We start from the raw sequence: 26065 nt of genomic DNA on the forward strand, positions 1-26065 counted from the left end.
AGGAAACAGCGGCCCGGCTGTTCGGGTCGGGGAGCGCGGGGGGGGGGGGGGAACGGACGGGACGCGCGCTCTCCGCGTCACGTGCGCTTCGCCGAGCCAATCGCAGCGGCGAACGGCGGACGCTGTAGTACTACGGGGCTAGGGATGGAGAGGGGCGGGGCCACGCTCATGACCACGCCCCCTCCTAGCGATGGTCACGCCCCCTCGCCCCGTCCCCCTCTCCACTAGCCAGAAGCCGCCGCGCCGCGATAGCTGCCGACTCCTTGGGACATGGCCCCGGTGAGCCCCGGTTGTGCCCGCGGGGCTTGGACACAAGGGGATCGTTACAGCGCGGCTGTGTCTGGTTTGTGCGGAGCCTGGGGTTACATAAGCGAGCTTGGAGAGCAGAGACAGGATCACGGTACGCAGATTATAGAGACCACGATAAGCCCGCAGCTTGCCCTGTGCGCGCCTGAGACGGGTAACACCAGCACAGCGCGGGGCACCCGGCTGCTGCGGTGAGACGGGCGTTAACAGAACAAGGTAACTCAGTGCGAAATTAAATGCAAAGAAAAAGGAAGGAGAAAAAAGAGGAAACCAAATCCAAAACCCCCAAACCCCAAGGTTTAAGAACGTGCATTAAAGGATTGCAATTCTAGTTTTATCAGTTCCCTTCCACATGCCGAGCTGCTGTGGAACAGCTGGCACTGGCAGCAATCGGTTATCACTGCCTGCTGGAAGCTCAGTGTTACAAAATCAAAGTCAGTATTATGATGACAGATTACATTTGCTTTACCATGTAAAAGAAAATATCTAAACTCTAATGATATCTATATCTTTAGTATCTCAAAATTATTTAAGACTACAGGTCTATTTTATTAGTGCTCGTGCTATATTGTCCCCCTGTCTGCCAGTTTGTAATAGACATTTTTGAGTCCTGATCTTTTAGCTCTGAAATGAACTGATATTTGAGAACTGACGTTGACAGGCACTGTATCTGCCACTGAGCTGTGAGCAAAAATTACTGACAGCTCAGTGGCAGATACAGTGAGAACCCACAGTGAAAACTTTCAAGTTGCATTACATTTCACTTCATAGTTTAGGGATGAAACTTGGAACCAAAAGTGCCACAGAAGAAATCAGTAAGCACGCCAGTGAAAGAACAGTGCTGTGGGTGGTTTGGGTTTTTTTTTTTTTAAAGCTTGATAGCAATTTTCTTAACACAAATATCTTCTGAAATTTACTAATTATCCCATGTAAGCATACACAAGCTGAAGACTGGAATCTCTATCTCAAAATTACAAATCTGTGCGATGATGTAGTAGTTACACTGGACAGAAGCCTCAACTGAAATGTAGCTTTGCCAGCTTCTGTACGACAAGCTCATACATGACAATGGGAGTTTCAGGTGGGAATTTACAGTTGGTTGCAACTACTTACAAAATCTGGAATGGAAAGGTTTCCCTTAAATTTACTGTAATATCACAAACTGTGATTTCAACACTGTGACAACACTTTTGCAAACTGTTACAGTACATAATTTACTCCTAGATACGCATCAGTGGATCAAATCAAAATGCAAACCTACATTTCTGCTGTAGGCATTCCTAAGAAAAGAGGTCTCAGTTATTTATTGTAATTTCAGAAAACTGTAATGGAAAGAATTTTGAACAACTGTATTCTATAACTTTACCTGTTACAACCCAGACATGTTGAGACTTGTGACTTGGCATCTGCTTCCACTGCTGTCTTTTATCAGAGTTCACATTCTGGCCATCTCATCTTGACAGACACTTCCAGTGTGTAAATTTGAGTAGCATGTTGTCCTTGTACAAATTAGGTGTAGTGTCTCATCTCGAATTCTGCCTTATTGAGATCTCCATTTGTTTCAGGCAGTTTGATAATTTTTTTTTCTGATGTCTGATAATTTTCTGTGCTAAAATCAGTTGTGTGGTAAGGGTAAGGGTATTAGATGTTATTGCCTAGATAAGAAAATAAACAGACTCCCTGTAACAAGACTGCAGGACAGTTCCTCACTCTGGGAAGAAACAAGAGGTGTAGACCACTAACTGCTTAGTAGGTATCAAAGACACATCTTAGAAGGAAACATGCATTTAATTCATCTACTAAGCAGATAGTGCAAAAACAATGAAGTTTTCCTCTTCATCGTTTTCATGACATTAATATTTGAGCTCACTATTGGGGGAGAATAAGATTTTACCTCTTTTGGATTTTAACAGAAAACTGCATAATGCAGTAAAATCCCATCCTTGCAGACAGCTGTAAGGTGCAATCTCATCTAAATGAACAAACAATGTATATTTGAAATAGCCATGTGACTGAAATGATCTTTAATTTGGGAGAGAATTTATGCAGAGATTAATTTTAAGGAGGTTTGAATAGCAAAGAACCATAAACCAAACCCCAAATCATTATTCAGTGCTTTCTTTTATCTGCATGTGCACATGAAGACTTCCAGTTATCATCTTTCGGGGATACTGCATCTCATAGATGCTTAAAGTAGTCAGGCATTAAAACCACAAGTGGCAGTAAGTGTTCTGTTTTAAGCATTTGGGGAGTAAAGAACACAGGTTCTTTTAAAGACAAATCTAACGACTTCAAAAGATTTGTTTCCAGCCAGCCTCCAATATGGCCAGATTTTAGCACATATTTCTGCTGAAAAGATGAACCCATTTCAGTTTTGTGTGTAAGTGCTCAATTTGCCCAGAAATCCAATAACAGCTCCCCCCCCCCAAAAAAATGTATTCTTTCCCATAGTGTTTTAGTGCCCACAAAGCATGAGTATGTGTGGATTTTCCTCGTGTGGTTCACTTACCTGTGGGTTCTATGCTACATAACAGTAAGCCAGTATTTGTAGCATTCAGTGTGACACACGTATACACACAGAGTTTATGCTTCGTTCAACAGAGTATGTGAACATGCTTTAATTTAGTAATTTAGGATATGGAAACTATAACCATGAGATGTAAATCCTTTCCTGAACTGAAGCCCTTGACTATGAAAATAAAGATGCCTAGGACTTTCACATGATTGAATAGGCTGGAATAATAATATTAGTATGGATCAGTACACACAGGTGACAGTTCAGTGTGTAAACTGTAATCCTTCAAACAATGTACTGTTATTGAGATCAATTTAGATGACAATGATATGGGAGAAGGGTAGAACTGATCTGAATTTTTTCAACAAGCCAGCACAGAACAAAAGAGGCTATATCATGACTTTCAGATTAAAATACTAATGTAAACTTTCACAAACTCCCAAGTTTCATCCAAGTTAAACAATGAAGGGCATTCATACAATTGGACTCTTAGTTTCTGTGAGCATAAGGTACAGACAATATTTTACAAGACACTGAGTTTGTAAAATGCTAGGGAGCTGCACAAATGATCCCTTGTGTTTCTAGTACCAGTTCAGCGCACAGATAGATGTAAGCAAGTTTGAATCATATTTAGCAATAATTTCTGCTATAGCATTAAATTTTCTTTACAATCTATCATCTTGCTTCTCTAATGATAGAAAGAGTCCAATTTATTCTTTTTAGGACACTGATACATACCTGAACTTCTGCTCAGAGTGCAAACATCCTAGAGGAAAACCTTTACTTACAAATACCTGACTCCCTAATGATTTACTTCTCAATCTGGAAAAAAAAACCCAAAAGCCACAGCTATCTATGCTGTCAGCAGCACCTCTTCTGAAAGTGATCTTCAGACCCAGATTGTCAGAACTTAAAGAGCAGAATTTTACATATGCACACACATCCTCTTGGATTGCTTAGGAAGTATTTTCACTCCCTTCTGTCACTACCCCCCATCTCCCTCAATAAAAGGAGAAAACAAACAAGAATGTTTGAAAATTAACAATTAGAAGTCTCATAGGCTGCTTCAATCTGTCTTGTTCAGTTCAGCTTATAAGCAATTTGTAGTACATGTAATAATTACTCCTAGTCCAAACAGCTGATGAGGTGCATACAACACATCCATGTAACACACTGATGCAGAAGAAAACTGTCAGCTTTCTCTAAGGAATTTTCTGCTGGATAGTTGGATTTAATCATCTACTGAAAAAGTTCAACTTACACCAGTAGCAGCACCAGGGAGATGGTGGAGATACATACTGACAATAACAAAAGGAGAAGGGAAGTCTCCTTTTTGCAGCAGTAAAATCAAGTTACTTTGTCTGTTCAAGGACCCATGCCCTAATTAAATTCAGTAAAAGAGCTAGTCTGAAATACAGGTTATACTTCCTATTTGTATTTTCTGTCATGAGAGCTACTGGATATTACACAGTTTTGTGGAACATTCCAACAAAAGGGAAAGTAAACTAAAAAGGACTGCTTGCTCCAGTAAAGGGGAAATTTATATCAGATTTTTGATTGCTGCATGCTTTTATGATACAATTTTTACATACTACAGTGTGTGAATGCTTTGAATTCAGCAATAAATTGTAGCACTGGTAACCTTAGAAAAATTTGCAAGTGATTTGTGAGCATAACAGGGTGTACGCTATGCTGGATTTGGCCTCTGCATGTGTGTTTGTCTTTGTTGTAACCTCACCCACATTGCACTATATGTAGACTTGATGACTTTTTAACAACACATAGAAAAAATTCAGCTCTTGGCTACTAAAAGTAACCACTTCCAGGATGACCGATTCCTTTGAAAAACAGGATTTGGGTTCTGAAGTGAATCACGTTGGTGTTTCTCTGTGCCACATGCTACCTTAACCGTACTTGGTTGTGTACACAGAGCAAGCAAAGTTGCGTATCTGTGAGACAGCCCAAGAGGACAGCCTCTGGGTGGGGATCCTGCTGTTACAGCCCCGTGTCACAGGGAACTGCCATTTCAGACTTTCTTGTATGGACAGGATACTTAAAGAGATAGAGAAGCCATGTGAGGTACCATGAAAAACAGAACCATCTGCTTATACAGTAAGTACAAATGCATCATACCTTTTGCAATGGGCCTCCTCAGAAAGTTGCCTATTACTAAAAGCTAAAGTACAGACAATTATTTCTCATACAGTTGATGATTTATTTGATCATTTAATGGAAAAAAAAACTTTCTTCCAATATAGGACAGTTTGCTTAAACATTTATCTTATTTACACCTTAAAGTATAATTAAGAAAAAAAAAGAGCAAACATTAAAAAAATAAGATCTATCACACTAGGCTTGTTCAGTAACCTAGTTGGTATGCTAAACCTTGACCATACTTTTGAAGAAATCAGAATATAGCAATGTTAGATGGTTATAGAGTTGGGATGTCTATAGAATAAGTTTCTTGTTAGCAATGTCAAATAAAGACTGCTTTCTTCCCAGGCAGCTAGTTTCTATTCCATACTTTAAAAACAATTGTACAAATCTTGCCCTTGCTGAGTTCTGCTAAATCCAGGGCCAATATTACTTTCACCTGACATCAGGACATGAGAAACAACTCAAGTGAAACACACACATTCTCTCCAAGAAATTACAAACTGAGAAGTTCTTGTTTGTGAAAGGCAGGAATTTCACCACCAAGATCTTACCTGATTGAATAATCACCAGCCTAAGGACTGATTCAATTGTATGCACCATCTTTCAAGGTACAAATGTCATCTAATTATCTAGCCAGAAACAATAATTTAGATTGCCTAAAAGCATCAGGTATCACAATTCTGAATAAGTGTGGCAGTTTGAAAAAAAGTACTAATTTTTTACACATGCTTTAGTGTGACCTGGGTGTTCCTCTGTAGCAGTGTCCTTAGGAGTTCACTGAACTTAACAGTAGGTTTGAATGTTTGCCGTTAACTGTGAATTAATGGAACTTACATATAACAATATATGACCGTCAAAGTACAACAAATGTCTCAGCAGCAACACTGCATACCAACAGCTATTTCTTCAAGGAAAAGTCATTTGGGTTAAAAATGACATGCTAAATGTACATGTTTGTCTTTAGGTGCCGTTTTAGAAGAATAGCCTCTGACCAAGATCAAAAAGTGTTGTCAGAATAATATGCGAACAGGTAATTTCCTCCAAGCCTTCACCTGGATGTGTACACAGATATAATTAGAACTCTTTAAAACTGCAGTGATTTTGACAGCTGCTATTGGGATTGTCACAACTGCTGTGTAGGGCTGTCATCACTTACTAGTCAGCAAACCAGAGTTCACCAGTGGTACAAATTCTGCAAGGTGTTTGCTTTGATCAATGCTACTATTCATGATTGATGAGCACACAGTCCAAAGTTGCTTATAAGCAAGGAAGCATGCGCCAGCCCCTTTATCTTCTGTCAACATTTCCCATTCCTCCCCCTTCCCATTTGGAAAGTAGCAGACTTCAGGATTAGACAGTCTGTAGTATTTTAGCCTCTGGACTAGGCAAGACAGCTGAGTCAACAGCTTCATTACCAAGGCTGCCTTGGCTCTTTGGTGGTTAAGGTGGTGTTGAGCCTTTATTTGTCTTTCTTTTTAATAGATAGGACTGTCAGGTTACAAAAGTTTAAACACAGACAAGACAGTTTAGGGACAGGTTTCCGAGCACTGCTCAAAAGAATAATGGAGACTCAGTGTATTTAGAGGCTGCTGTTACCTCTGCCAGTTTTAAGTATTCACAGTCTAGCATTAGAAGGAACAATCTTGTTTCATTCTTCTTCACTTCTCCTCCCACCAAACCCCTACCTTTTTGCAAAGTAACTTTGGTGCCCTGCTTCTCATTATTTTATCTCTCACACAGAAGGACATAGAAAAATACATACATACACATCATGTAGAATATATACAGTTGATAAAGTTTCTACAGTTGTATTAATTGAAAAGCTAAATCTTTTTTTATTTTTTTGTGTAATTGCCCATTGTCACTTGACTTACTAAAATGTTTCTATCTTGATTAGGTAGCCTGAATGTAGCACACAGTTCACCTTCAAAGCATACAGTTTGCATTTTTAGATTAATATAATGTATTGTCTTACCTAATAAAACCTTAACACATTCACTAACATTCATGTAACTGGGTTTTGGCTTGTACTGAACCCTATCGATTCTCTAGTGTACTCTTCTGCATCACTGACTGCAAATTCAAAGGGAAAACTTTCATGCTTTCCTGTCTAAAAATAGAGCAGTGGCTTTCAAATCTGATACAGACTAACACGTTTCAGTAAAATGGATATGGATACAATAATTTATATTTTTTATTGTATCAAACCCTACTACTACCAGTAATTAATATTTTCTTATATTGTTGGAGCGTCCCCAGTTTTCTTTTATTCTCTTTCATATTTCTCTCATCTACTTTATACTGGCATTTTCAATAAGTAGTAACAAAGTATTAATACACAAAATAGAACTAATGAAAAGCACAACTGGATGGAAAATGGGGCACCTGATCTACACAGACAATTCTTCAAATATCTCATTACTGGTAAAATTAGGGTTACAATTTTTCCCTTAGCACTGGAAAGAAGTCTAGCTCTAGAAAGAAATAGCCTGTAGAGAAATTGTCTGCAATTACAATCAGAAGGGTTTTGAAGGCATCCTAGGCACTTCTTGTTCTCTCTCTCCACTCCTCTCACTTTTCTCTAATAGGCCTAAGACAGAGTGCCTGAGTTATTTTGCCAGAACAGAAACGTCTGGTTGGGCTGCAGAGCTGGTCCTTAATACACAGCTCACAGCAGAACAGTGAGAGAATCATTCTCCCAAATGTTCTGGGACCTGAATGACTTGAGGCATTTAGTTTTCTTCAGTACTACACCACTATCCCAGAATGAGACAGGCCTATTTCTGCATAAAGATGAAGAAATAAAACTATAAGGCAGGATTTTAAGGAGGTTAACAAGTTCTCATTAATTCTCATGAGAATTTCTCTGAAGGCTTTCCATGAGCTGTCTAAAAGGATCTTTCTGTGTTGCCTACCTTCCATCCAGTCACTTTTCCACCTGGTAGAACTTCAACAACACTTAACTCCCTCAGATGCTTAAAAGAGTTTAGAGGAGGTCAAAGTTCCTTCATTTAAGGAAGGATGTAGCCTTCAGTTGCATTACACTGTCACAGAAGTGCCACTGTTAGGTTTGAATAGACTAAAATAAAACACAGTTCTTGTTTAAAATCCTTCTTCCTTTTTCTGTTACCTTTTTATTCCTATTGTAGTTATACTGTTATGCATGCAAAATAAGATAAAGTCTTTTGATAGTGACCTTGCAGTAAATTAATTGCCAGTACACAAGCACAGAAAGCGTCAGAGTTAAAATTAATTTCCATTTACCTTCTAACAGGGTAGAGCAGAACAGACATTTCTGTTGTGCCACATCCTGAGTCAATGTAACAAGGTCAAACATGAACAGGAATTCAAACATGATTCATAAAATAGTTTGTGTTGGAAGGGACCTTTAAGCTCACCCAGTTTCAACCCCCTGCCATGGACAGGGACACCTTCCACTAGACTAAATTGCTCAAAGCCCCATCCAGCCTGGTCTTTCCAGCCTTACCTCCCCCCTCCTTCAACTCACTAATTTATCTACACACATGCAAAGAGGTTCAGCTACCATTTGGGTGCTAGCACTTTGATGACATGACCATGAAACTGAATTCCTGTAAAGCTCTATGGTGTAACAGCCTTCATCTTAAAATAATGTAAGAGTTAAGGGTAAAACAATGTAATGTAACTCACCCTTCTATGTCAAATATGCCATCATACAAATGGAAGAATGTATAAAAAGCCAGGAGAATGTAATTACTAGAGATGGTCTAGAGGACAGCAGGATGCATGATGGTCTTGTTGCGCAGGGTTAGAAGTAGCTCAGCTTTTCTGCTACTCTTAGGAAAGCCAGGTTTATTCTTTATACAAAGCTGTAGAAGCTTCCTCTGGGGTAGAATGCTTTATGGCCACACTCCTTGCTTTTTTCTTTAGGAATACAGGGGAATGAACCCTAATTCTTTTTCCTGAAGAAAAAATAAGAAAATTAAAGTCTTTTTTCTCTTAAACAACACTATATATTGTACAGAATGTGCCCTCTATACATAAATAGTGAGGCAGCAGAATACTTATTTTCAGAACTTCTGGGAGAAATAATAGCAAAACCAACACCTGAAGTGTGAGGCAGCACATGATTCTCATACTTGTGATGTCAGAAGACTTCTCTGGTTTTGTTTTAATTGAGATATTGTGGTTTCCTAAGATTGAAGACATGTATAAAAATATATACAAATACATAGAAAGTGAGTTACTGATGCACTGAAAATATCATAAATAAATCCAAATTTACAGTTAGGTATTATTTTAAAGCACAAAATGGACAACTGCTGCTACAGGTGCCAACAGTAGTATCCTGTATTTGGGGTGTTATTAGAATGCCCAATTGTGTTCAACACACCAATATGTCATACAATAAGTTTACTGAGGTAGGAAAAAGCCTTTTTGAGATCTGTGGAAATGACACTGTAACAGGCAGTTTTCTACGTAAGTGACACTTCATAGGCTAGCTCCTCCACTGGTTGTAAAAAACTGGGGTGGGAAAACCTGCTGGTGTCCTACTGTGCTGTGATTCAGCTCTTAACACAGCCTGAAGCAGGCTCAGAGTGTCCTGGTCCACACCTGAGACTCTCCTGGGTTTATCTGTACCGAATGATTCTCTCCCAGAGGCTAGTTAAGCTAAAGATAGTTTGTGCCACTGGAACAGGACAAACCTGACTTCCTACGGGTCATCATGTGAATCACTGTACTCAATACAGTTTGTGGTCATGAAAGCCGAAAGAAGCAATGGAGAACCCAGAAGTTCCTCTCATTGCAAGAGAGTGCTGTATTAATAAAATTTAGGGGCTTCATGTCTGACATACTGATAAATTTATGGTCTTTTTGAACATCATTACATTAAACAATTCTGCAAGATAGGGAGTGTTATACGTAGCTGGCCTGGAAGGCAAGACTGGTACATTATTTGCTCATAGGGTGGTTTTGTTCATGTGTGGTGGGTTTTTGGGGGGGTTGTTTGTTGGTTTTTTTTTGGGGGGGAGGTGGTGTGTTTTGGGGGTTTTCTTGTATTTTTTTAAGGAAGCCTCCCCCCCTCCTTAAAAAGCCAATTAAGATCTCCTTTCACTGATAAAAATACAGAAGTCTCCATTTTTCTCTGTGTCTGTTTTGGTTTTATTTTTAAGATCATGAAGAACTCTGTGGCACCAGTTATGGAGCTTTTTGTCTAAATGGAGGGATTTGTTATATGATTCCTACTGTATCCAGTCCATTCTGCAGGTCAGTGAAACTAATGTGTGTGTGTGAGTATTGGCCAGTAGCTGTTTAAAGACTGTTTCTCCAATTTGCTTCTCTAAGGAATTATGGTTAAAACGTTATATAAAAGAAAATACCTATTAGCTATGGCTGTTCCATATCCAGTAATTCATGCTCAGATTACTTATCTAGTTTGCAGAGACATGACAATATGAGAACAATAAATGTGTATACTTGCTGTATATTTGTTTGACAGGTGCAACAGTGCTCAGTTACGTATGCATTCATATGCTCTCTATATTTAGAGCCATATTTCCTCCTCTCATTATAATGCAGAAAGGAACAAAATACCCTTTGCCTCTTAGAGGATAGATTGTAGGAAAGGCATTCAGAAAGGCAAAGTATGTTCACTGGTTTTCTTTCAGATGAATTACATTGCAGAAATTCTTGTAACACAAAATGGCTTGACCTGAACAAAATGAAGAGGCACAAAAAGGAATATTATCTTTCAAGGGGGGTAAAAAGAATGTTATTCAAGACTTCTTGTGTTCTCTGAATCTCACTGAAATGCTCAGAGGGCAGCTTTACAGAGACAGCCAAAGACCACTTAGTAAAGAAACATCAAGGCAGAAAATATAGACATTTCTTATACCATTCGTTTATCGGACTTTCTTTTTGAACCCATGTAGCACACTGGAAAAGAAGCTTTCCTGTTTTGCATGCGGATACATTTCCTGCACATATACAGCCCTATCCTTTTATTTTCTCATTTACCAAGACATAAGAAGATGTTAAATCAAATTGTAATTTTTCATGGTTCTGCATTTCCTAATTCTGAGTTACCATTCCTTACAGTTAATTTAATGGGTTTACTTAACATAATAACAGGCATTCAGACATGTATTACATACACTAAGGATATTACCTTTTCTTCTTCCGTGGTAACTTCTGCTCCCTCTTCAATCTTGAGCTATAACTAATCATAACTGGATCAAACAGTTGAAGGAGGAAACAAAAATCTTTTCTAAGATGCCTGATTTCAAAGTATTTATTTATTTTGTTTAGGACAGTTCAATGTAAATGTTTATAAAGCCAAGCCTGTAAACTCATCTGGTAAATGAGAGAGAAGAGGCAATTTTGTGGTAAATGCTCAGTGAAAAGTACACACAGGGCACCACTGTCATTAGGCATATTGTCCAATGTCACACAGTGAATCAGATCCAGAAGTGAGGGTAAAGCTCAGAAGTGCTGTATGATGATGATGATTTATTCTAACTGCTAAACCTTGCAAGCTTATGCAATATAAAATGAATACCACACCCACAAAAAGTAAAACATGTTGAAATTTGCATGTTCTTTTTCCTAGAAGGAATCCCATATTACAACATTAACATACTTAGATGAAAACACAATGGTTAGACTAGACAGGATCAGTTACACAATTTCAAAGCACCCTCTCAACTGTTGCTAGACAGTGTTATGAGGAAGGTGTATTTGATGCAGTGACTGTAAATACGAGGTAACAAACACTCAGAACAATACATTCTTCCAGAGGACAAGCTAGTCAGCATGGATAATTTCCACTTTAAAAAGGCTCCAAATGAAGAAATTTGTAATTCAGGTACCAGAGGATTTTATAATCTGCTCAAGCAGAAAAGCAACATCCTCAGAACACTTCTGTTATACTCAGGCAATCTTCCTGCATTTAAATTGCCAAGTATTTTTCTTCTGTATCTAGTGGTTGATTCTGAAGTTATATGGGTTTAAATAGCAGCATTCTATTTAAGCATGTCCTCATTCTAAGCATGTTCCTTAATCAGTCAGAGAAGGCTAATTATAGATGAGAAAGGTTTTGTTTACACACAGATATCTTGGTAATCAGCAGCGATGTGAATAGAAATAACAGAAAAAATGCATCCCTATTCAGCAGAATTCAGAGAAATATTTGGGGCTTTGGAGCTTCAAGGCTGGCATCATCCTGCGGTTGTGCCGTTTCCTTGATGCAGGCTTCTGTCAAATCCCCCCTATAGCTTCCAAGGGTCCTCAGATGCTCACCTCCCACCAACGGAAAAACTGGGTCACTTTTGGAATCAAAGGCTGAATGGTCATTAGTACAGCATTGATTAATGGGGGGAATGGAGCAAGAACAGTCTAACAAACAGTAAAAATACCTTAAAACACATTTACCTTGACATGCTACTTGTTTACACAAATGAGTTGGGCTAAACAGTTAGCCCAGACTACTTGATGTGACATCATTGCAAGTAATTTCACAATGTGACAACCAAAATTGCATCATTCCTCAGAAATCTGCATTTTGTAACATGGTAACAAATCAAGAGGCACTGCTCACTTTAGGAGTTTCAGTTGCTTTTACCATTCAGAAATGAATATGTGCACAAGGTGGAGATTTAACAGAAACAGAACATTAGCTGACCCACCCTACCCTGTGCAACATCAGCAGATTTTAAATAGAGCTGATGTGTGTTAGAACATGAAGTTGCTCAGCTGCCATCTTCCCTCATCCCTTCCCTAACACTGAGTTCGTGCTCTCAGCAGCAGAAGACGCACCTGTCACCATGACCAAGATGCACTTCAAACCCAGAGATGCTCAAATGTACTAAACAAATACACAGCAGAATGGAGAAGGATGGAAGAGCAGCTGCCTCAGGTGTATCATAATACACGAAGCTGAAAGCTGTTTGCCTCAGCACCCAATGCACAGCTGTCCCATTAATTAATGCAGTGCAGAATTAAGCAAAGATTTTGTTCTCTGAGGGGAAGCTTTGCTACTTCCATTTTGTCTTACAAATGGCAGATTTCCGAGAGCCCTCTTTATTTCAGGCAAATACAGATGATACAAGGCCATGCACAGTTCCTCTGCTTCTGAGGGCAGTACACACAGAACTTCATAGTGAATGTTCTCCTTTTGAGGACAGGATCATACTCCGCAGAAGGCAGTGCATTCAGGCTCGGTACTGCAAGAGACAGAGGCACTTTGGAAAATCTCCCTGAAATTCCAGTGTACAGTTAAGGGCTACCTCTACTTTCCCCTTCCTTTGCTTCTACCCCAATCAAATCTCTCCTCTCCCTTTCCTACACTAATCCAATAAATCTCGTGCAAATTCTTTCTATCACCTTCTGTATACCCCATCCTTGTCTGGCTCTTCCTCTGAGATGGGTCCTTCATTCCCTTCTCAAGCATCCCCACAAATGACACACCTTCAGAATATACCCACTGCAAGCTGCCAGTGAAGAACTTCCCACTCATCTGAGCTTTTCTTCTTTCTCTGCCTCCCAAACTACATTTTCACATACCCCAGGCTCTTCTGAAAACAGTGTCCAATCAGTACTTTTCAGTTTTGCTTTTAGCTTGAAAGGTAGGAACAAAAGTTAGAACGCACACCAAAAGTATAGCCAAAAAAAAGCCACAAGTAAGATCTACCTTTAATGTGACATAAAATATAAAAGGAACATTATATTATATGTTTGAAAAATATTAGTGATCATTCACTAGTGATTAGTGAAAAATATTCTGATCACTAATACCAGATACACTAAAGCTTGCCATATAAACTCATAGCTAAGGCAGTTCTAGGGGAAAGAAACACATTCTTTAAACTTCTCTCAATTAGCAGCATTTCTGTTTAAATCCTTATGTATATGAATACAGCTTCAAAGTAACAGTTTTGAAACTCCTCTGAACAGAAAACTTTTTTAAAGGCTGCTTAGGGCTTCCAATTAACTTTGCCATTGGTTATTCACTTTGGCTTTAAATTCTTTTTCATTATTGCTATGAAAAAGATAGCAAGTACATACATGATGACCTTATAAGTGTATGGAATAGGATGATTTTTAGGAGCCTGCTACAGATGGAAGATTACAGTGATTTTGAAGCTCTCAGCCATGTAGTCTGAATTGCTTTGACAAGCAGATAATTTTTCAGCTGTCTTCAGAGCACTGGAACAGGTTGCCCAGGGAGGTTGTGGAGTCTCCTACGTTGGAGATATTCAAGGCCTGCCTGGACAAGTTCCTGTGTGATGTACTCTAGGTTACCCTGCTCTTGCAGGGGGGTTGGACTAAATGATCTCTCGAGGTTCCTTCCAGCCCTTGGGATTCTGTGATTCTTCTGCTTAGAGCTTTATATTTACATGCAAATAACTTTTATCCCAAAAAGCATCCAGGTTTTTCCTGACTAAAGGAAGACTAAATGAAAACTAAAATCAAGACTCTCATAGTACGGTCTTCAGCAATGGGAGCCTGTGTGCACATTTGACTCAAATCCTATTTCCATGTTTAAAGTCCATCATGGACTCACTTATGACACCCACCTTAGAGTCTGAAAGAGAAAGAAACCTTCTTACCTAAATCAGACACTTGCACTGTCTCATGAAATGCATCTGCAAATGAGACAGCAGTAGTGCTTTATGTTATTGGAGGGCTATTATACTTACATTTTCATTACTGATCAGATTGTAAAGGATCAATATAACTGCAGACCCACTGGTTGTCTCCTGATAACTTATCCAATGCAGTCTATTTCTTTCTACCTTGCATTGATGCTGATAAGGGTAGTTTTGATTAATAACCTACGTTGAAAGATTCTGTGGATTTCTTTAGGTATATTATGTTAGTGTTTTGTCTCCAGCACAGCCCCTATCCTACTTCTGTATACATCTGGCTCATCTCATCTGACAAGAGGTGTGTGTGTGCAGGTACCTAGAAAAGCAGAAATCTGGATGCTATCTGAAAATGTGAGTTTCTAGTCTCACAGCTTTACCTCAAACATTGGAGGTTGTTGTCCTTAAAATCTGATTGAACAATAAACTGAAATTTCTTAGAGGAGGAAAGACCTTTATTCCATTTTAGGAATCAACTTCGGAATGCTGCATAGTTCCTTTTAAAGTCAACAGACAGTATGTGCTGAAACAGGAGGCTAAGAACATGCAGATGTTGTGCAATATCTGGCCTAGTGGCCAGATGACTCAAAATTAGCACAACTCTGACTTACTATAGCCTAGAAGCAGGCTTCTGGTTTTTGCACTCATTCATTCAAGTGCAGAAGCACAGTTGCCTGCCACATTAACAACCACAAGTGTGTCATGGTTACCTTGCGCTCTGCTTTCTGGCATCCATTCTAAACAAGATAAACTATGAGTTGCTATTGACTTTTAAGGCTGTGTATAGTAAGACTGACTGCCTCTATGAGACACTGTAGATATCATCAGTCTGGATTATGTTCACAGCCCAATTGCTTGTTAGAGACTGCTTTTCTGTCTTGCTTACAGTCACTGTGAATGTAACTCCACTGAAATTATTAGAGCTCTGCTAATGCAACAGGATAAGTGAGTTGCACTGCTAACTATTGAACTCCGCTTAGTTTCTTCCCCACTGGGTTTAGGAAAGGATTTACAGTAGAAACCTTTCATTTTTTCACTTGTCTTAATCCATCAGCTGCTTCTACATTGAACACAGTACTTCGCCTGTTTGTACATCAGCATTAATAACTTCATAATGAATATCTGAACATCTGGATTTTCAGAAATGCCCATACTGTAGCAGAGTCTGTTGGTAGGGTCATATTAGCTACAATTTTGTTTAAATGTTACCAAGAGACACCTCATTTCAATTTTCCCATTTCTATGCAAACCCCCATCATTAGGTTACATGAAAGGATTTTCTACATAGCATGGAATCACTTTCAACAAACATGTCAACAGGTCAGCCTAAAGAAAATAGCTGGGAAGCTTTGTAATCCCTAATCCATTGCACACAGTCAGATACTATTGGACTGGCAAGTCATGAAAAACATTGTTCTAAAATTCTTTTTCGTTACATTCAGGAAGAATTAATATGTTCAGCACTCAGGACATTTAAGTTTTATATGTTCTTTTTTAGTGTGGGTCTCTTCCTGTTTGCTATAACCTTGGATTCATACTGGCTATAGTTTCCCTCTTAAAGTCTTAGGCCTTGTGGCTTCTTTCCCTCTCAAAGACTTGTGACTACCTTAAACATCTCATTCTATTTTCTGTTTAGTAGAAAGCGGCTACAATCTCAGTGACCTTTTTGCTACACAGTCATCACATTCCCAATTTCTTCCCTATGGTCTTTACCATGACATGAATATAGCTTCCATGCACTGCTCATGCCAACTCACATATCACACCAGTTCTCTAAGCCTGACTTTCTACTTAATCCTATATGCAACTCTCTCCACCCAGGAGGACTGCCTTTTGTTCCTCTTGCTTCAGTTTTCTCTTAGGCTGCTGACTTACCCCTTACACTCATTCTCTAGAACTTTCCCATAAGCCTTAATCTGATGCCAAAACCTATTTATTTTTTCTTCCTGTATCATTTTAGACTTGCATTATTCTCCAGTTTTCATTGATATTCAAGAATACTTCTATGAATTTTATATTCCATTTTCTGTCCCTGTTATCCTATTCAGCTCTCCAAAGCATTTCTCTCTTGCTTGGCAGAGAACAATGCCCCACTCAAACTACACTTCTATTCTTAAAGAATTCTACAGTATTTCAGAAATAGGCCACTGAAATGCCACTATACCTACAGTAAATATCTAGAATATTATCTCCAGCAATCAGAGCAGTCTGCCTACCCAGCAGTCAAATATAGTAACTCTGAAAAGTCTCACATCATCCTTATCAAATGGTAGCTGTTTGATCACTTGCACAGCTTTAATATATGATGATAATTACCTCTTTTTTAACTAATGTCTAACTCTTCCATTTTATTTCCAAAAAGAAATGGTACTAATTCTCTGTGCAATAGTTTAGACCAGTAGTACTGAGATAGTGGTCAATATACTGGAAGCAATGCTGGGAGTCACATCAAGCATTCATGTTGGTATGCTCATGGTGATGCCTTTCTCTTATTTAGATATGCTAGACATCTTTCTTCTTTTTTGGCAGTTCCTCCCCACTCCACCTTCTTATCCCTCATCCGAAATTATACCTTGCAGCTGCCAATGAAGTTGCTTATGTCACCAATTATTATGACTTCAGTGCCAGAAATAGCAAGAAAGAGCAAGATCTTTAGCAATACAAATAGAGAGAAGCAAATTTACATACACAAAGGATACATGGAGAATGTAGTTATTGAATGAAGTGCTTCCCATTTTCTGTAATGCTATAAATTCCTTAAGAAAACAGAAAAATAAGTGCAAAATGTAAGACAAATGAAGACTGGCTGGCCCAGGGAGGTGGCTGAGTCACCATCCTTGGAGATACTTAAAAGATGTGAAGATGTGGCACTTAAGGATGTGGTTTAGTGGTGAACTTGGCAGTGCTGGGTTAATGGTTGGACTTAATAATCTTAAAAGTCTTTTCCTACCTAAACAATTCTATGATTATTTTACTTCAACCTATCTATTTTTGACTCTACCTGAATTACTAAGCCATCAATTTTATTTTTAATAAAATATATCATTTTACCATGGCAAAATACCGTATTCATTTTAATCCTCCTTCAGAAGAAGTTTTCAGAGGTTCAGTACATAAGCATTGTAGAGAAGACTTTCAGCTACATCTCTCCAAGACAGGGTCATTCACAAAGCATGTAACATGTTCTGGCATGAATTGTTACACTGCATAAACTACTTTAGCAATTTAATGCGTACTATGACTCAGTGAATTCTTATTTCCTTGATCTATTTAGCTGACAGTACTAGCTGTCCCCAGAAGAAAGCTAGGAAGTTACATGAAAGAGGGAAAAGAAAGTATGACCACTGTGTGAGAACCAGTGGGATGGCGTAGTTAATACTGAAGAGGTGGATTTGATTAATTAAATTTGCTAGTGGAGGAGGCAGATATAACTGCCAGGTACACCATTGTGAAGCATATTGCTGATCCAATTAACATATTAAGAAAGATACTGTTTAGAGATATAAACACAGTATAGATCAGAATGTAAACTTGATGCCCAACATTTCCTTTGTTCCAGAAATGAGAGGTGGGTAGAAATTTCATAAGAAAACTTGCTGTGAAGCAAATACAGACCTTGATTTATGCTGTAACAAGTTCTCTCCCCCCTTAAGACCAAAAGAAGCCTTTGTGCTTTTCATATTAGATGACAAGTTACCATCTAAACTTGGTTTCCCAGGTGTATTGAGAATTACACAGGAGCCCGCTGTGAGGAAGTTTTGCTGCCCAGCATCAAGTCCCAAGCTAAAGGTGACCTGTTCTCAGCTTTCTTGGCTTCACTGCTTCTTCTAGGAGTTCTTGTAATTGGAGCATTCTACTTCCTTTGCAGGTAAAAGTGCTTCAGAGTGCTGAAGCTATTTAATCAAGTAGAAATTTCTTCTGGTAATCATGTACTAATTATTTGAATGTAAAAGTATGTAATGAATTATCCATAAGGTTTGTATGGTTATTCAGCATAATTAATGTGGATGATTCAACTTGTTGCTTGTGATATTTTACTTACTGTCTTGCAGTATTCTCAATGTCTTTCCTAAGCTAGTACTTTCAGTTTCTTTGTAAAAAAGACATGCAGTACACCCATTTCTGAGAGATTTTCACAGTCTACCTAGAGCTAGTGCTAACAGTACAAAACATTAGTCAACCCTTATGTTGTTCAAACAATGAGAAGCAGAAGCAAATTACTAAAGGGCTTCGAGATCTGAAACTGCTCCACTGCATTGAATTGCCAGCCAAACCAACTGGGGCCACTAGCTCCCAACTCCTTTACAACTTCTGGTTTAACAAGGAAAACTAAGGAAAAATCAAATTCAAGAATAATCCCAGGTAAATATTAATTAACATCTAGAACAAATCAGAATACTAACTCGTTTGTCCAGGATGATGCATGTTTGACTAGCAAGAAAACATCAGTGCTAGACAGCAAATGATGCAGCTTTGAGTTTAAAAGAATTTTAGGAATATTAGGACTTTCAATGAAAACACACAAGCGGTTTCTGGGATTAAGTCAACATCTGATGCTGTACAAATATGAGTACACTTATACCAAACCCAAACAATCTTACTCTCAGCATTCATGTATGTAAATCAACCTCCTACATCCCCTCTTGTTTTCTGAGTACAGCACTTTTTGTAAGAGCTAATTTTGTCATATATTGTTAATATGTCTTTATGAGGCAACTTACTAGGCCCTGTAGTTCTTAACTATCACAGACTTGCAGCCACCTCCTCTTTATCCAATGCTGAATTTCTCCTTGGTTATGTTACCCTGAGGTTCCTGCAATTCTGTTCTTTGCTCTCCCATAATCACATTGCTAAATCAACCTCTTTGATCAGTGCTTTCAATGAGCGACCTTTGGAATAGCTGGTCTACTTTTACCTCAGCTGCTGTCATGGAAACCCAATGAATGCCAGGTTTTCCCATAGCTGAATATATTTAGAAGCGAGAGTATTTGATAAAACAGAGTTTGTATTAAAACCCCTCATTGCAGAGGATACCCCTCTTAGTCATTTTAGTTAAATTAATCCTGTCTTAGCTGTAGAACACCATGGCAGCAATTTGCTAAACACTTGCAGATTACTATAAAGTTATTAGAATGGAATACAGCTTTAACTAAAGAAAAAAATATTCAAGTCTCACAGAGGTACAGAGTATTTCTTTAGAAATAAAGCTTGTCTCTGAGAAGAGGAAAATAGCCTTCAGTGAGCAGAGACTTCAGAGAGTAATCTGTTAAAAGATTCCTTTCCTCTTGCATACAGTAAATGTAGGGGAAGGCTGGAGACACATTTACTGAGTTTTACAGGCAAAGAGCCTTGCATTACAAAGTACAGAAGCTGAGAATAACAGCAATGACAGGCCTGTGCAAGTCTTTTATGAGACAGTTGGAAGACATGGTACTGTTAGAAGAAGTCCAGAGAAGGGCCACAAGGATGATCAGGGGACTGGAGCACCTCCCATATGAAGGCAGGCTGAGAAAGTTGGGGCTGTTCAGCCTGGAGAAGAGAAGGCTGCGTGGAGACCTCATAGCAGCCTTCCAGTACCTGAAGGGGGCCTGCAGGGATGCTGGGGAGGGACTCTTCATTAGGGACTGTAGTGATAGGACAAGGGGTAACGGGTTGAAACTTAAACAGCAGAGGTTTAGACTGGATATAAGGAAGAAATTCTTTACTGTTAGGGTGGTGAGGCACTGGAATGGGTTGCCCAGGGAGGTGATGAATGCTCCATCCCTGGCAGTGTTCAAGACCAGGTTGGATGAAGCCTTGGGTGATATGGTTTAGTGTGAGGTGTCCCTGCCCATGGCAGGGGGGTTGGAACTAGATGATCTTGAGGTCCTTTCCAATCCTAACTATTCTATGATTCTATGAATCCCAAGTACTCCTTCATAGGAAATCAATTTACTCAAGCTTTACCTAACTGGCAAAACATGAGGTAGTGCCTCTTTATTAGAAACACAAAGGCAGCAACTGAGTCTTAATGGAGTTGCCCTTGAACCTCTCTTATGTATCAGACTTGCTGTGGAAATCTCATAAAACCATGATCAGCTTCTTTATACTAAAGAAAAGAAATGTGACCAGCAAGTTGAAGCGGTCCTACAAAGGATGCTGGAGAGGAATTCATCATACAGAGGGACTGTAGCAACAGGACAAAGGGTAATAGATTTAAACTTAAACAGGGAAAGTTCAAGTTAGATATCAGGAAGAAGTTCTTTACTGTGAGGGTGGTAAGGCACTGGCATAGACTGCCCAAAGAAGTGGTAAATGCTCCATCCCTGGGATTGTTCAAGGCCAGGTTGGACAGAGCCTTGAGCAACCTGGTCTAGTGTGAGGCATCCCAGACCATGGCAAGGGGTTCAAACTGGATGATCTTAAGGCCCTTTCCAACCCAAAACATTCTGTTATTCTATAAAAGAACATTAGTGGCTAAAAGTTTTGTCTTACCTTTACACTTCAGAGGTTGATGTAGCACAATCATTTTCTGCTAGAGAACTCACCTGTAAGAGAAACACTTGACATGTAAAAGTCCTTATCTCTTGACTAAAGTGACCAACATACAAGACTGAAGTGAATGCTTGAGCCTACTCCTCTCTATTCAGCTCTATAAACAAGGATTGTTGTTAGCAGCTGTCACTAATATTATAGTTTTTCCTCCAAAATTTGATCTAGCACAATCATAAGATTCTGGAAGAGGGTGGAATTGAGACTTGTAAGGGTTAGCTGTGAGTTTGTGTCATCCTTGACTCGTCCTCTTCAAAGAATATAGTAAACTTAAAATGTTCAGAGAAATATTGCGCTATCAGGTTTTCACTATTACACTTTATTAGCAAGTATGTTTGATCCAGAATCAGAAAGCAGAGGTTTCTCCCTCACCATTGTGTGTTAATAAGCATTTCTGTGGCTTTTTCAGCAGAGGATTCTAGTGCAGTTTTAGTGTACACAGTAACGCAATCTGGAGGGACGCAAAAAGGAAGATATTAATTGGAGTTTAAGGTACAGAAATGGAATCTCTAAAATTACACATAAAATCTTTTAGAATTTAGGAGATCAGTGCTCTGTTTTCTTGTCCCTGTCATTACTTGTATCCCCCTGTATTTCCCTTCTAAGCTTTCTTCCTCTCAGTCTGCTTGGGGCAAATTTCAGGACCAGGCATGTGCAAGTGCATTTAATGCTCCCTACAAACAAACCCATTCAGCATACAAGGGTGGAAAGAAAAGATTTCATTGCTCCACTTATATAACCAAATCATAAGTGAAAGTAACCCATAAAACTGCTGCACAGAAAAAGCTCTGGGTGAATAGTGGGAAATTTTTCCTTTTATATTTAGCTGAGTCATCACGTATTTTATCAGCCAAGGATTTCCTTTTTCCAATCCATCAACAATCTGCTGTTAAGCTGATTTTATGCTGTATTTGATTATTTACTAGGATTCATCATGATTGTATGGTTTGGGAAAGCAAACTTACAAGGAGAAGAGAGAATCAAGGATAATGAAGAACCAGAATTTAAAAGGGCTAGGGAGTGAGAATGATGGAAAGCAGAACAAAATAATGACAGGGAAAAGGAAGCAAAGGTCTGAGGGAAAGGAACAGCAGAGAATGGAGAGAGGGGAGAGGCAGAAGTGGTCATGGACTTGTGATGAAAAAAAGCAGCTTAAAACTGGAAAAGATAGCAGTAGTCTCGGGTTAAACCTCCCACTGGAACGCACTAGGGGAAAGGCTGCTGTTGAGCCACCTTAGTCTCAGGCTGAGAGAGTATAATTATTTATGTAGTGAATCGAGAAGCTTTAATTTACTTTCTGAAAACATGATGAGGAATGTTGCTGCAAAGAAAAGACTGAGTTTTTATATGTCCTCAGAGGTAAGTCTTGTAAAGCAATTGTGTATCATTCTGCAGGAATTCATAAGAACAGTACTGTCATCCAAAATCAAGGTGAAAACCAGTTCAACACATTAGCTTCATGTTACTTCATCATGTTTTCTCCAGGAATGTGTTATTTCATAAGCAATAAACATTGCTTCTCTGTCAAAGGGAGAATCCCAGTCTTTAAAAATCATGTTCAGTTCTGTTTGCCACCCTCCTCACAAGCTCAGCATATGAAACTATTGCTATTGCTAACTACTGGCATTCACTAGAAGACAGCATCATGCCAACAATTTTATTTTAATGAATATAGTCAAATATTTACACTGTGAATGTAACTTATTCACATATATATTTTTTAAATCAGCACTGATTTTGTGAGAGTGATTTGCTGTTCAACACTGAAAAAATATCTTGGATTAGAGTAGTTTTTTGTGTGTGTTTAGGCCCCGGAGCCGCATAACATGCTAGCAGAGCAGAATGTATGGAGGCAGAGCAAATCCAGCTCTAACCACTCTCTGTATTGAAACAAACACACACCCCACCAGCAAGCAGTGGCTCTGATAAAGCCTATCAGTTTAACCTGGGGGGAAACAGGAAAGTGTGCAAAAATCCTTGCTGTTACATTGTTATTGTGGTAAGAAATGGCAGATTTTGCTACAAGCATTTCACCTAGCAGTGCAGGTCCATCTGGCCTTCCTTCTCCAGAAACATATTGTACAAGAGTTCCTGGGAGAACAGTAAGAAAGATAGCTGATTAGCATAGATTTCACATAAGCTAGCTTTTCTGTAAAAATATAAAGACCCGAATGCCACAGCCTAGAGGAACAGAGAAAACCCTAGGGAAAACTAAAATAAATCTCCAGTTCATTTCTATACCTTATTGTAAGTCCATGTTGAAATGCTACATTACCTGTAATGTAAGCATAATATTAATGAACAGGAACTCAGCCAGGCAGAACAACAGGGTCTAGGAATAAAGCCATTTAAGCTGTCCAAGACAACAGACTTTGTGGAGGAGGTATATCACCACAGGACACAAACTGGACAGAAAGGAGGATAGCTCGTGACTCTTCTCAAGAGAGCAGATGTCTAATTACTATTAAAAGAAAAAGAAAGAGACAGCAAGAGATCAGCTCTATTTAAAAGATCTGTTTCTCCTCAGGGGAAGCGTGGAAAATAACACTTTAGTCATGTTTCACTTCCAAATGCTAAGAGTTCATGATAAATACTTTGGTGATAGCTACTAATTGCTTAAATAAAGACCTGAGAAACCAAACAAAAACTTGAACTTCAGGAGAGAAGCCATGTAGTGCTGAGTGCTGTTCCTGCCTCTAATCTCTCTTTTCCTACCTCAAGTATGTGCTTCTAAAAAATATTAAGTATTAATTGAGAGTAGTTGCAGAAGATCCATGCCACTTTTCCCAATGGAAGTGTCATTCAATTCATTTGTCTCTGCTTAGATAACTTTTTTCACTCTGTGTGGTTTGTGTGGGGGTTTTTCCTTCCTGACACCTGTTTTCTTGTTTCATATGGTCAGGAAAGCTTCAATTCCAAGGGCAAGTTCCTCACAGTATGGTGCCAACCTGGTTGAAACAACAAGCAGTAATGGCTGCATCAGTGAGTACATTTAAAGTTAAATGACTGGATTCCATAACGAAGGCAGGGGAGGATATTTTCTTTCATTAAAAACATGTGTTTTGTATGTTTTTCAGAAATAATAACAGAGTAAAGCTTTAGAGTGGAAGAATGCTGGAAAAGCAACATGCAGAGCAACCATAAGAACACAATAGCTGTTGAGGATAATGCCACAAGGAAGATGAGAGAAGAAAGTAGACTGAAATAGGAAGCTTACTCACATGTCAGAGAAGACAAACTAAGATATAAAAAGTTGCACTTCCTGAGTTTCTGTGTATTTTTGAAGGTGTAGAAAATCACTAATTTATTTTTGCATTTTGTGAGATTTTTCATGGCAAGTTACTGTTCTCAACACCACAGAGGTAGAAGCATGAGGTAATTTTGGGCTTTACTGCATGGGAAGAACTAAATAATCTTTTTTTCACTGCACAGATAATATGAGATAATGAGAGCAATTTTAGCATGATGAAATACTCTGATTTTTTTATAAGATTGTCCTTTTTCACAAGATTTCCCCAGAGGAGCTAAGGACTGTTTTGATTAAATAGTTTATACTTGTGATACATGTCCAGAATTTGGCTTGTTTCAGATGCACTTACCAGATGCAGGGCAGGGGGAAAGCACCTTTCTCCTGGTGACTTCTGACTTTTTCTCTCATTAAGCAGTAAGATAACACGAGGCTGAGGTATCACTTCTAGTTTTGCTGGCACAAAATTTGATTTCAAATTAAAAAGAAGATATTAAGAAAAGAGACTGGTAATGGTTAAAAAGAAGTTTCCTAGGCAGAGTATTTATCTTTTGTCTGGTGTATGTCCCAAATATTAATCAAGACACCTTCCTTGATAGTTTTATTTTTGTCTTGCTTTCTTCTGAAATTCTCCCTACTGAGGGAGATTTAAACCTTACCTTAAATTTTCCAGTTGATATGTCAGATACTAGAAGTCAGGGATTGTACTCATCACACAATATTACCCAGACAGGTGCCCTGGCTGAACAAGTGCTGCCTTCTCTAAAGATTTTGTTGTTTTAGTCACAAAACCATTTGTTGATCATCCCAGTATATTACATACCACTCTCTGGTTCCTTACAGGATTCTCCTCCTCAGACAAAGAGCGGCCAAATGACATGGTCCATCTCTTTCTGCCTTGACAACACAAAAGGACTGTTTGGTTAGCCAGAGGCACAGAAAATGTGAATTGAATGATTCTCTTTTCAACTCAATTCTAGCACTGGAGGTTGAAACCAGTACAAATCAGAAATGCTTCCATAATGGCACATTACCTAGCAGCTCATTATATTGGATTTTTAAGGTTGTATTGAAGAGAAAATTAATTGAGATAACTTCAGGAATTGAAAGAGGAGAAAATGCAGGATGCAGATTTCTTATGTCTGAAATAAAGAGTCTGGAGGTGTATAAAAGTATAAGGAGACAGAAAATGTTGAACAAGCTTCTGTTCCTAGGGTATCTACTACATGCTCTAGTGGGTATTTTATATCAATATGAACAAAATTGTAGCAAGCGAGAGAAGAAAAGACATGCTGTTACAGTGTATAAGGTAAGAAGCTCAAGTGAAATCTGTATTATAACAGCTACTAGAAAACAAAACAGGAAAATACATTACCTTCACAGGATTCATGGCAGAGAAGTTGGAGTCCAAGTTATAATTCAGCATTTGAAGGGAGAAGCTGAAGGCACTAATCAAGTAGAGGATCTGATCCAGAGATTAAGTTACATAAAGCACTAAAAGGTCACTTTCTCTCCAAATTAACCAATCCTATATGCTATTTCCTGGACTTCAAACATTTAGCAGATACTCTGAAGAAAGCTGATAATACTCTTTTAAAGGCTAGGAAAGATGAAAGCATTTTTTCAGCACACAGGGACATGCCACTGTTAAACAGAGATTTTAGGAGACTTGTACCAGTGCTGACA

General features: G+C 38.7%; 1 protein-coding gene across 2 annotated transcripts; it reads left to right on the forward strand.

Moving 5' to 3' along the window:
* The first annotated feature begins 247 nt into the window (after nucleotides 1-247).
* Nucleotides 248-24361, forward strand: NRG4 (neuregulin 4). 2 transcript variants are annotated; one of them, XM_005145716.3, is made up of 6 exons: nucleotides 248-522; nucleotides 5943-6008; nucleotides 10132-10225; nucleotides 18320-18469; nucleotides 24035-24114; nucleotides 24210-24361. In XM_005145716.3, exons 2-6 carry the CDS (start codon nucleotides 5999-6001, stop codon nucleotides 24224-24226), a joined length of 351 nt encoding a protein of 116 aa, XP_005145773.1. In that variant the 5' UTR covers nucleotides 248-522; nucleotides 5943-5998; the 3' UTR covers nucleotides 24227-24361. The 2 variants fall into 2 exon arrangements, with proteins under 2 accessions (XP_005145773.1, XP_030901858.1); XM_031045998.2 differs by having other exon boundaries at nucleotides 248-400.
* Nucleotides 24362-26065: the final 1704 nt, after the last annotated feature.

This window comes from Melopsittacus undulatus, chromosome 9, assembly GCF_012275295.1.
Source record: "Melopsittacus undulatus isolate bMelUnd1 chromosome 9, bMelUnd1.mat.Z, whole genome shotgun sequence".
Classification (NCBI taxonomy): Eukaryota; Metazoa; Chordata; class Aves; order Psittaciformes; family Psittaculidae; genus Melopsittacus; species Melopsittacus undulatus.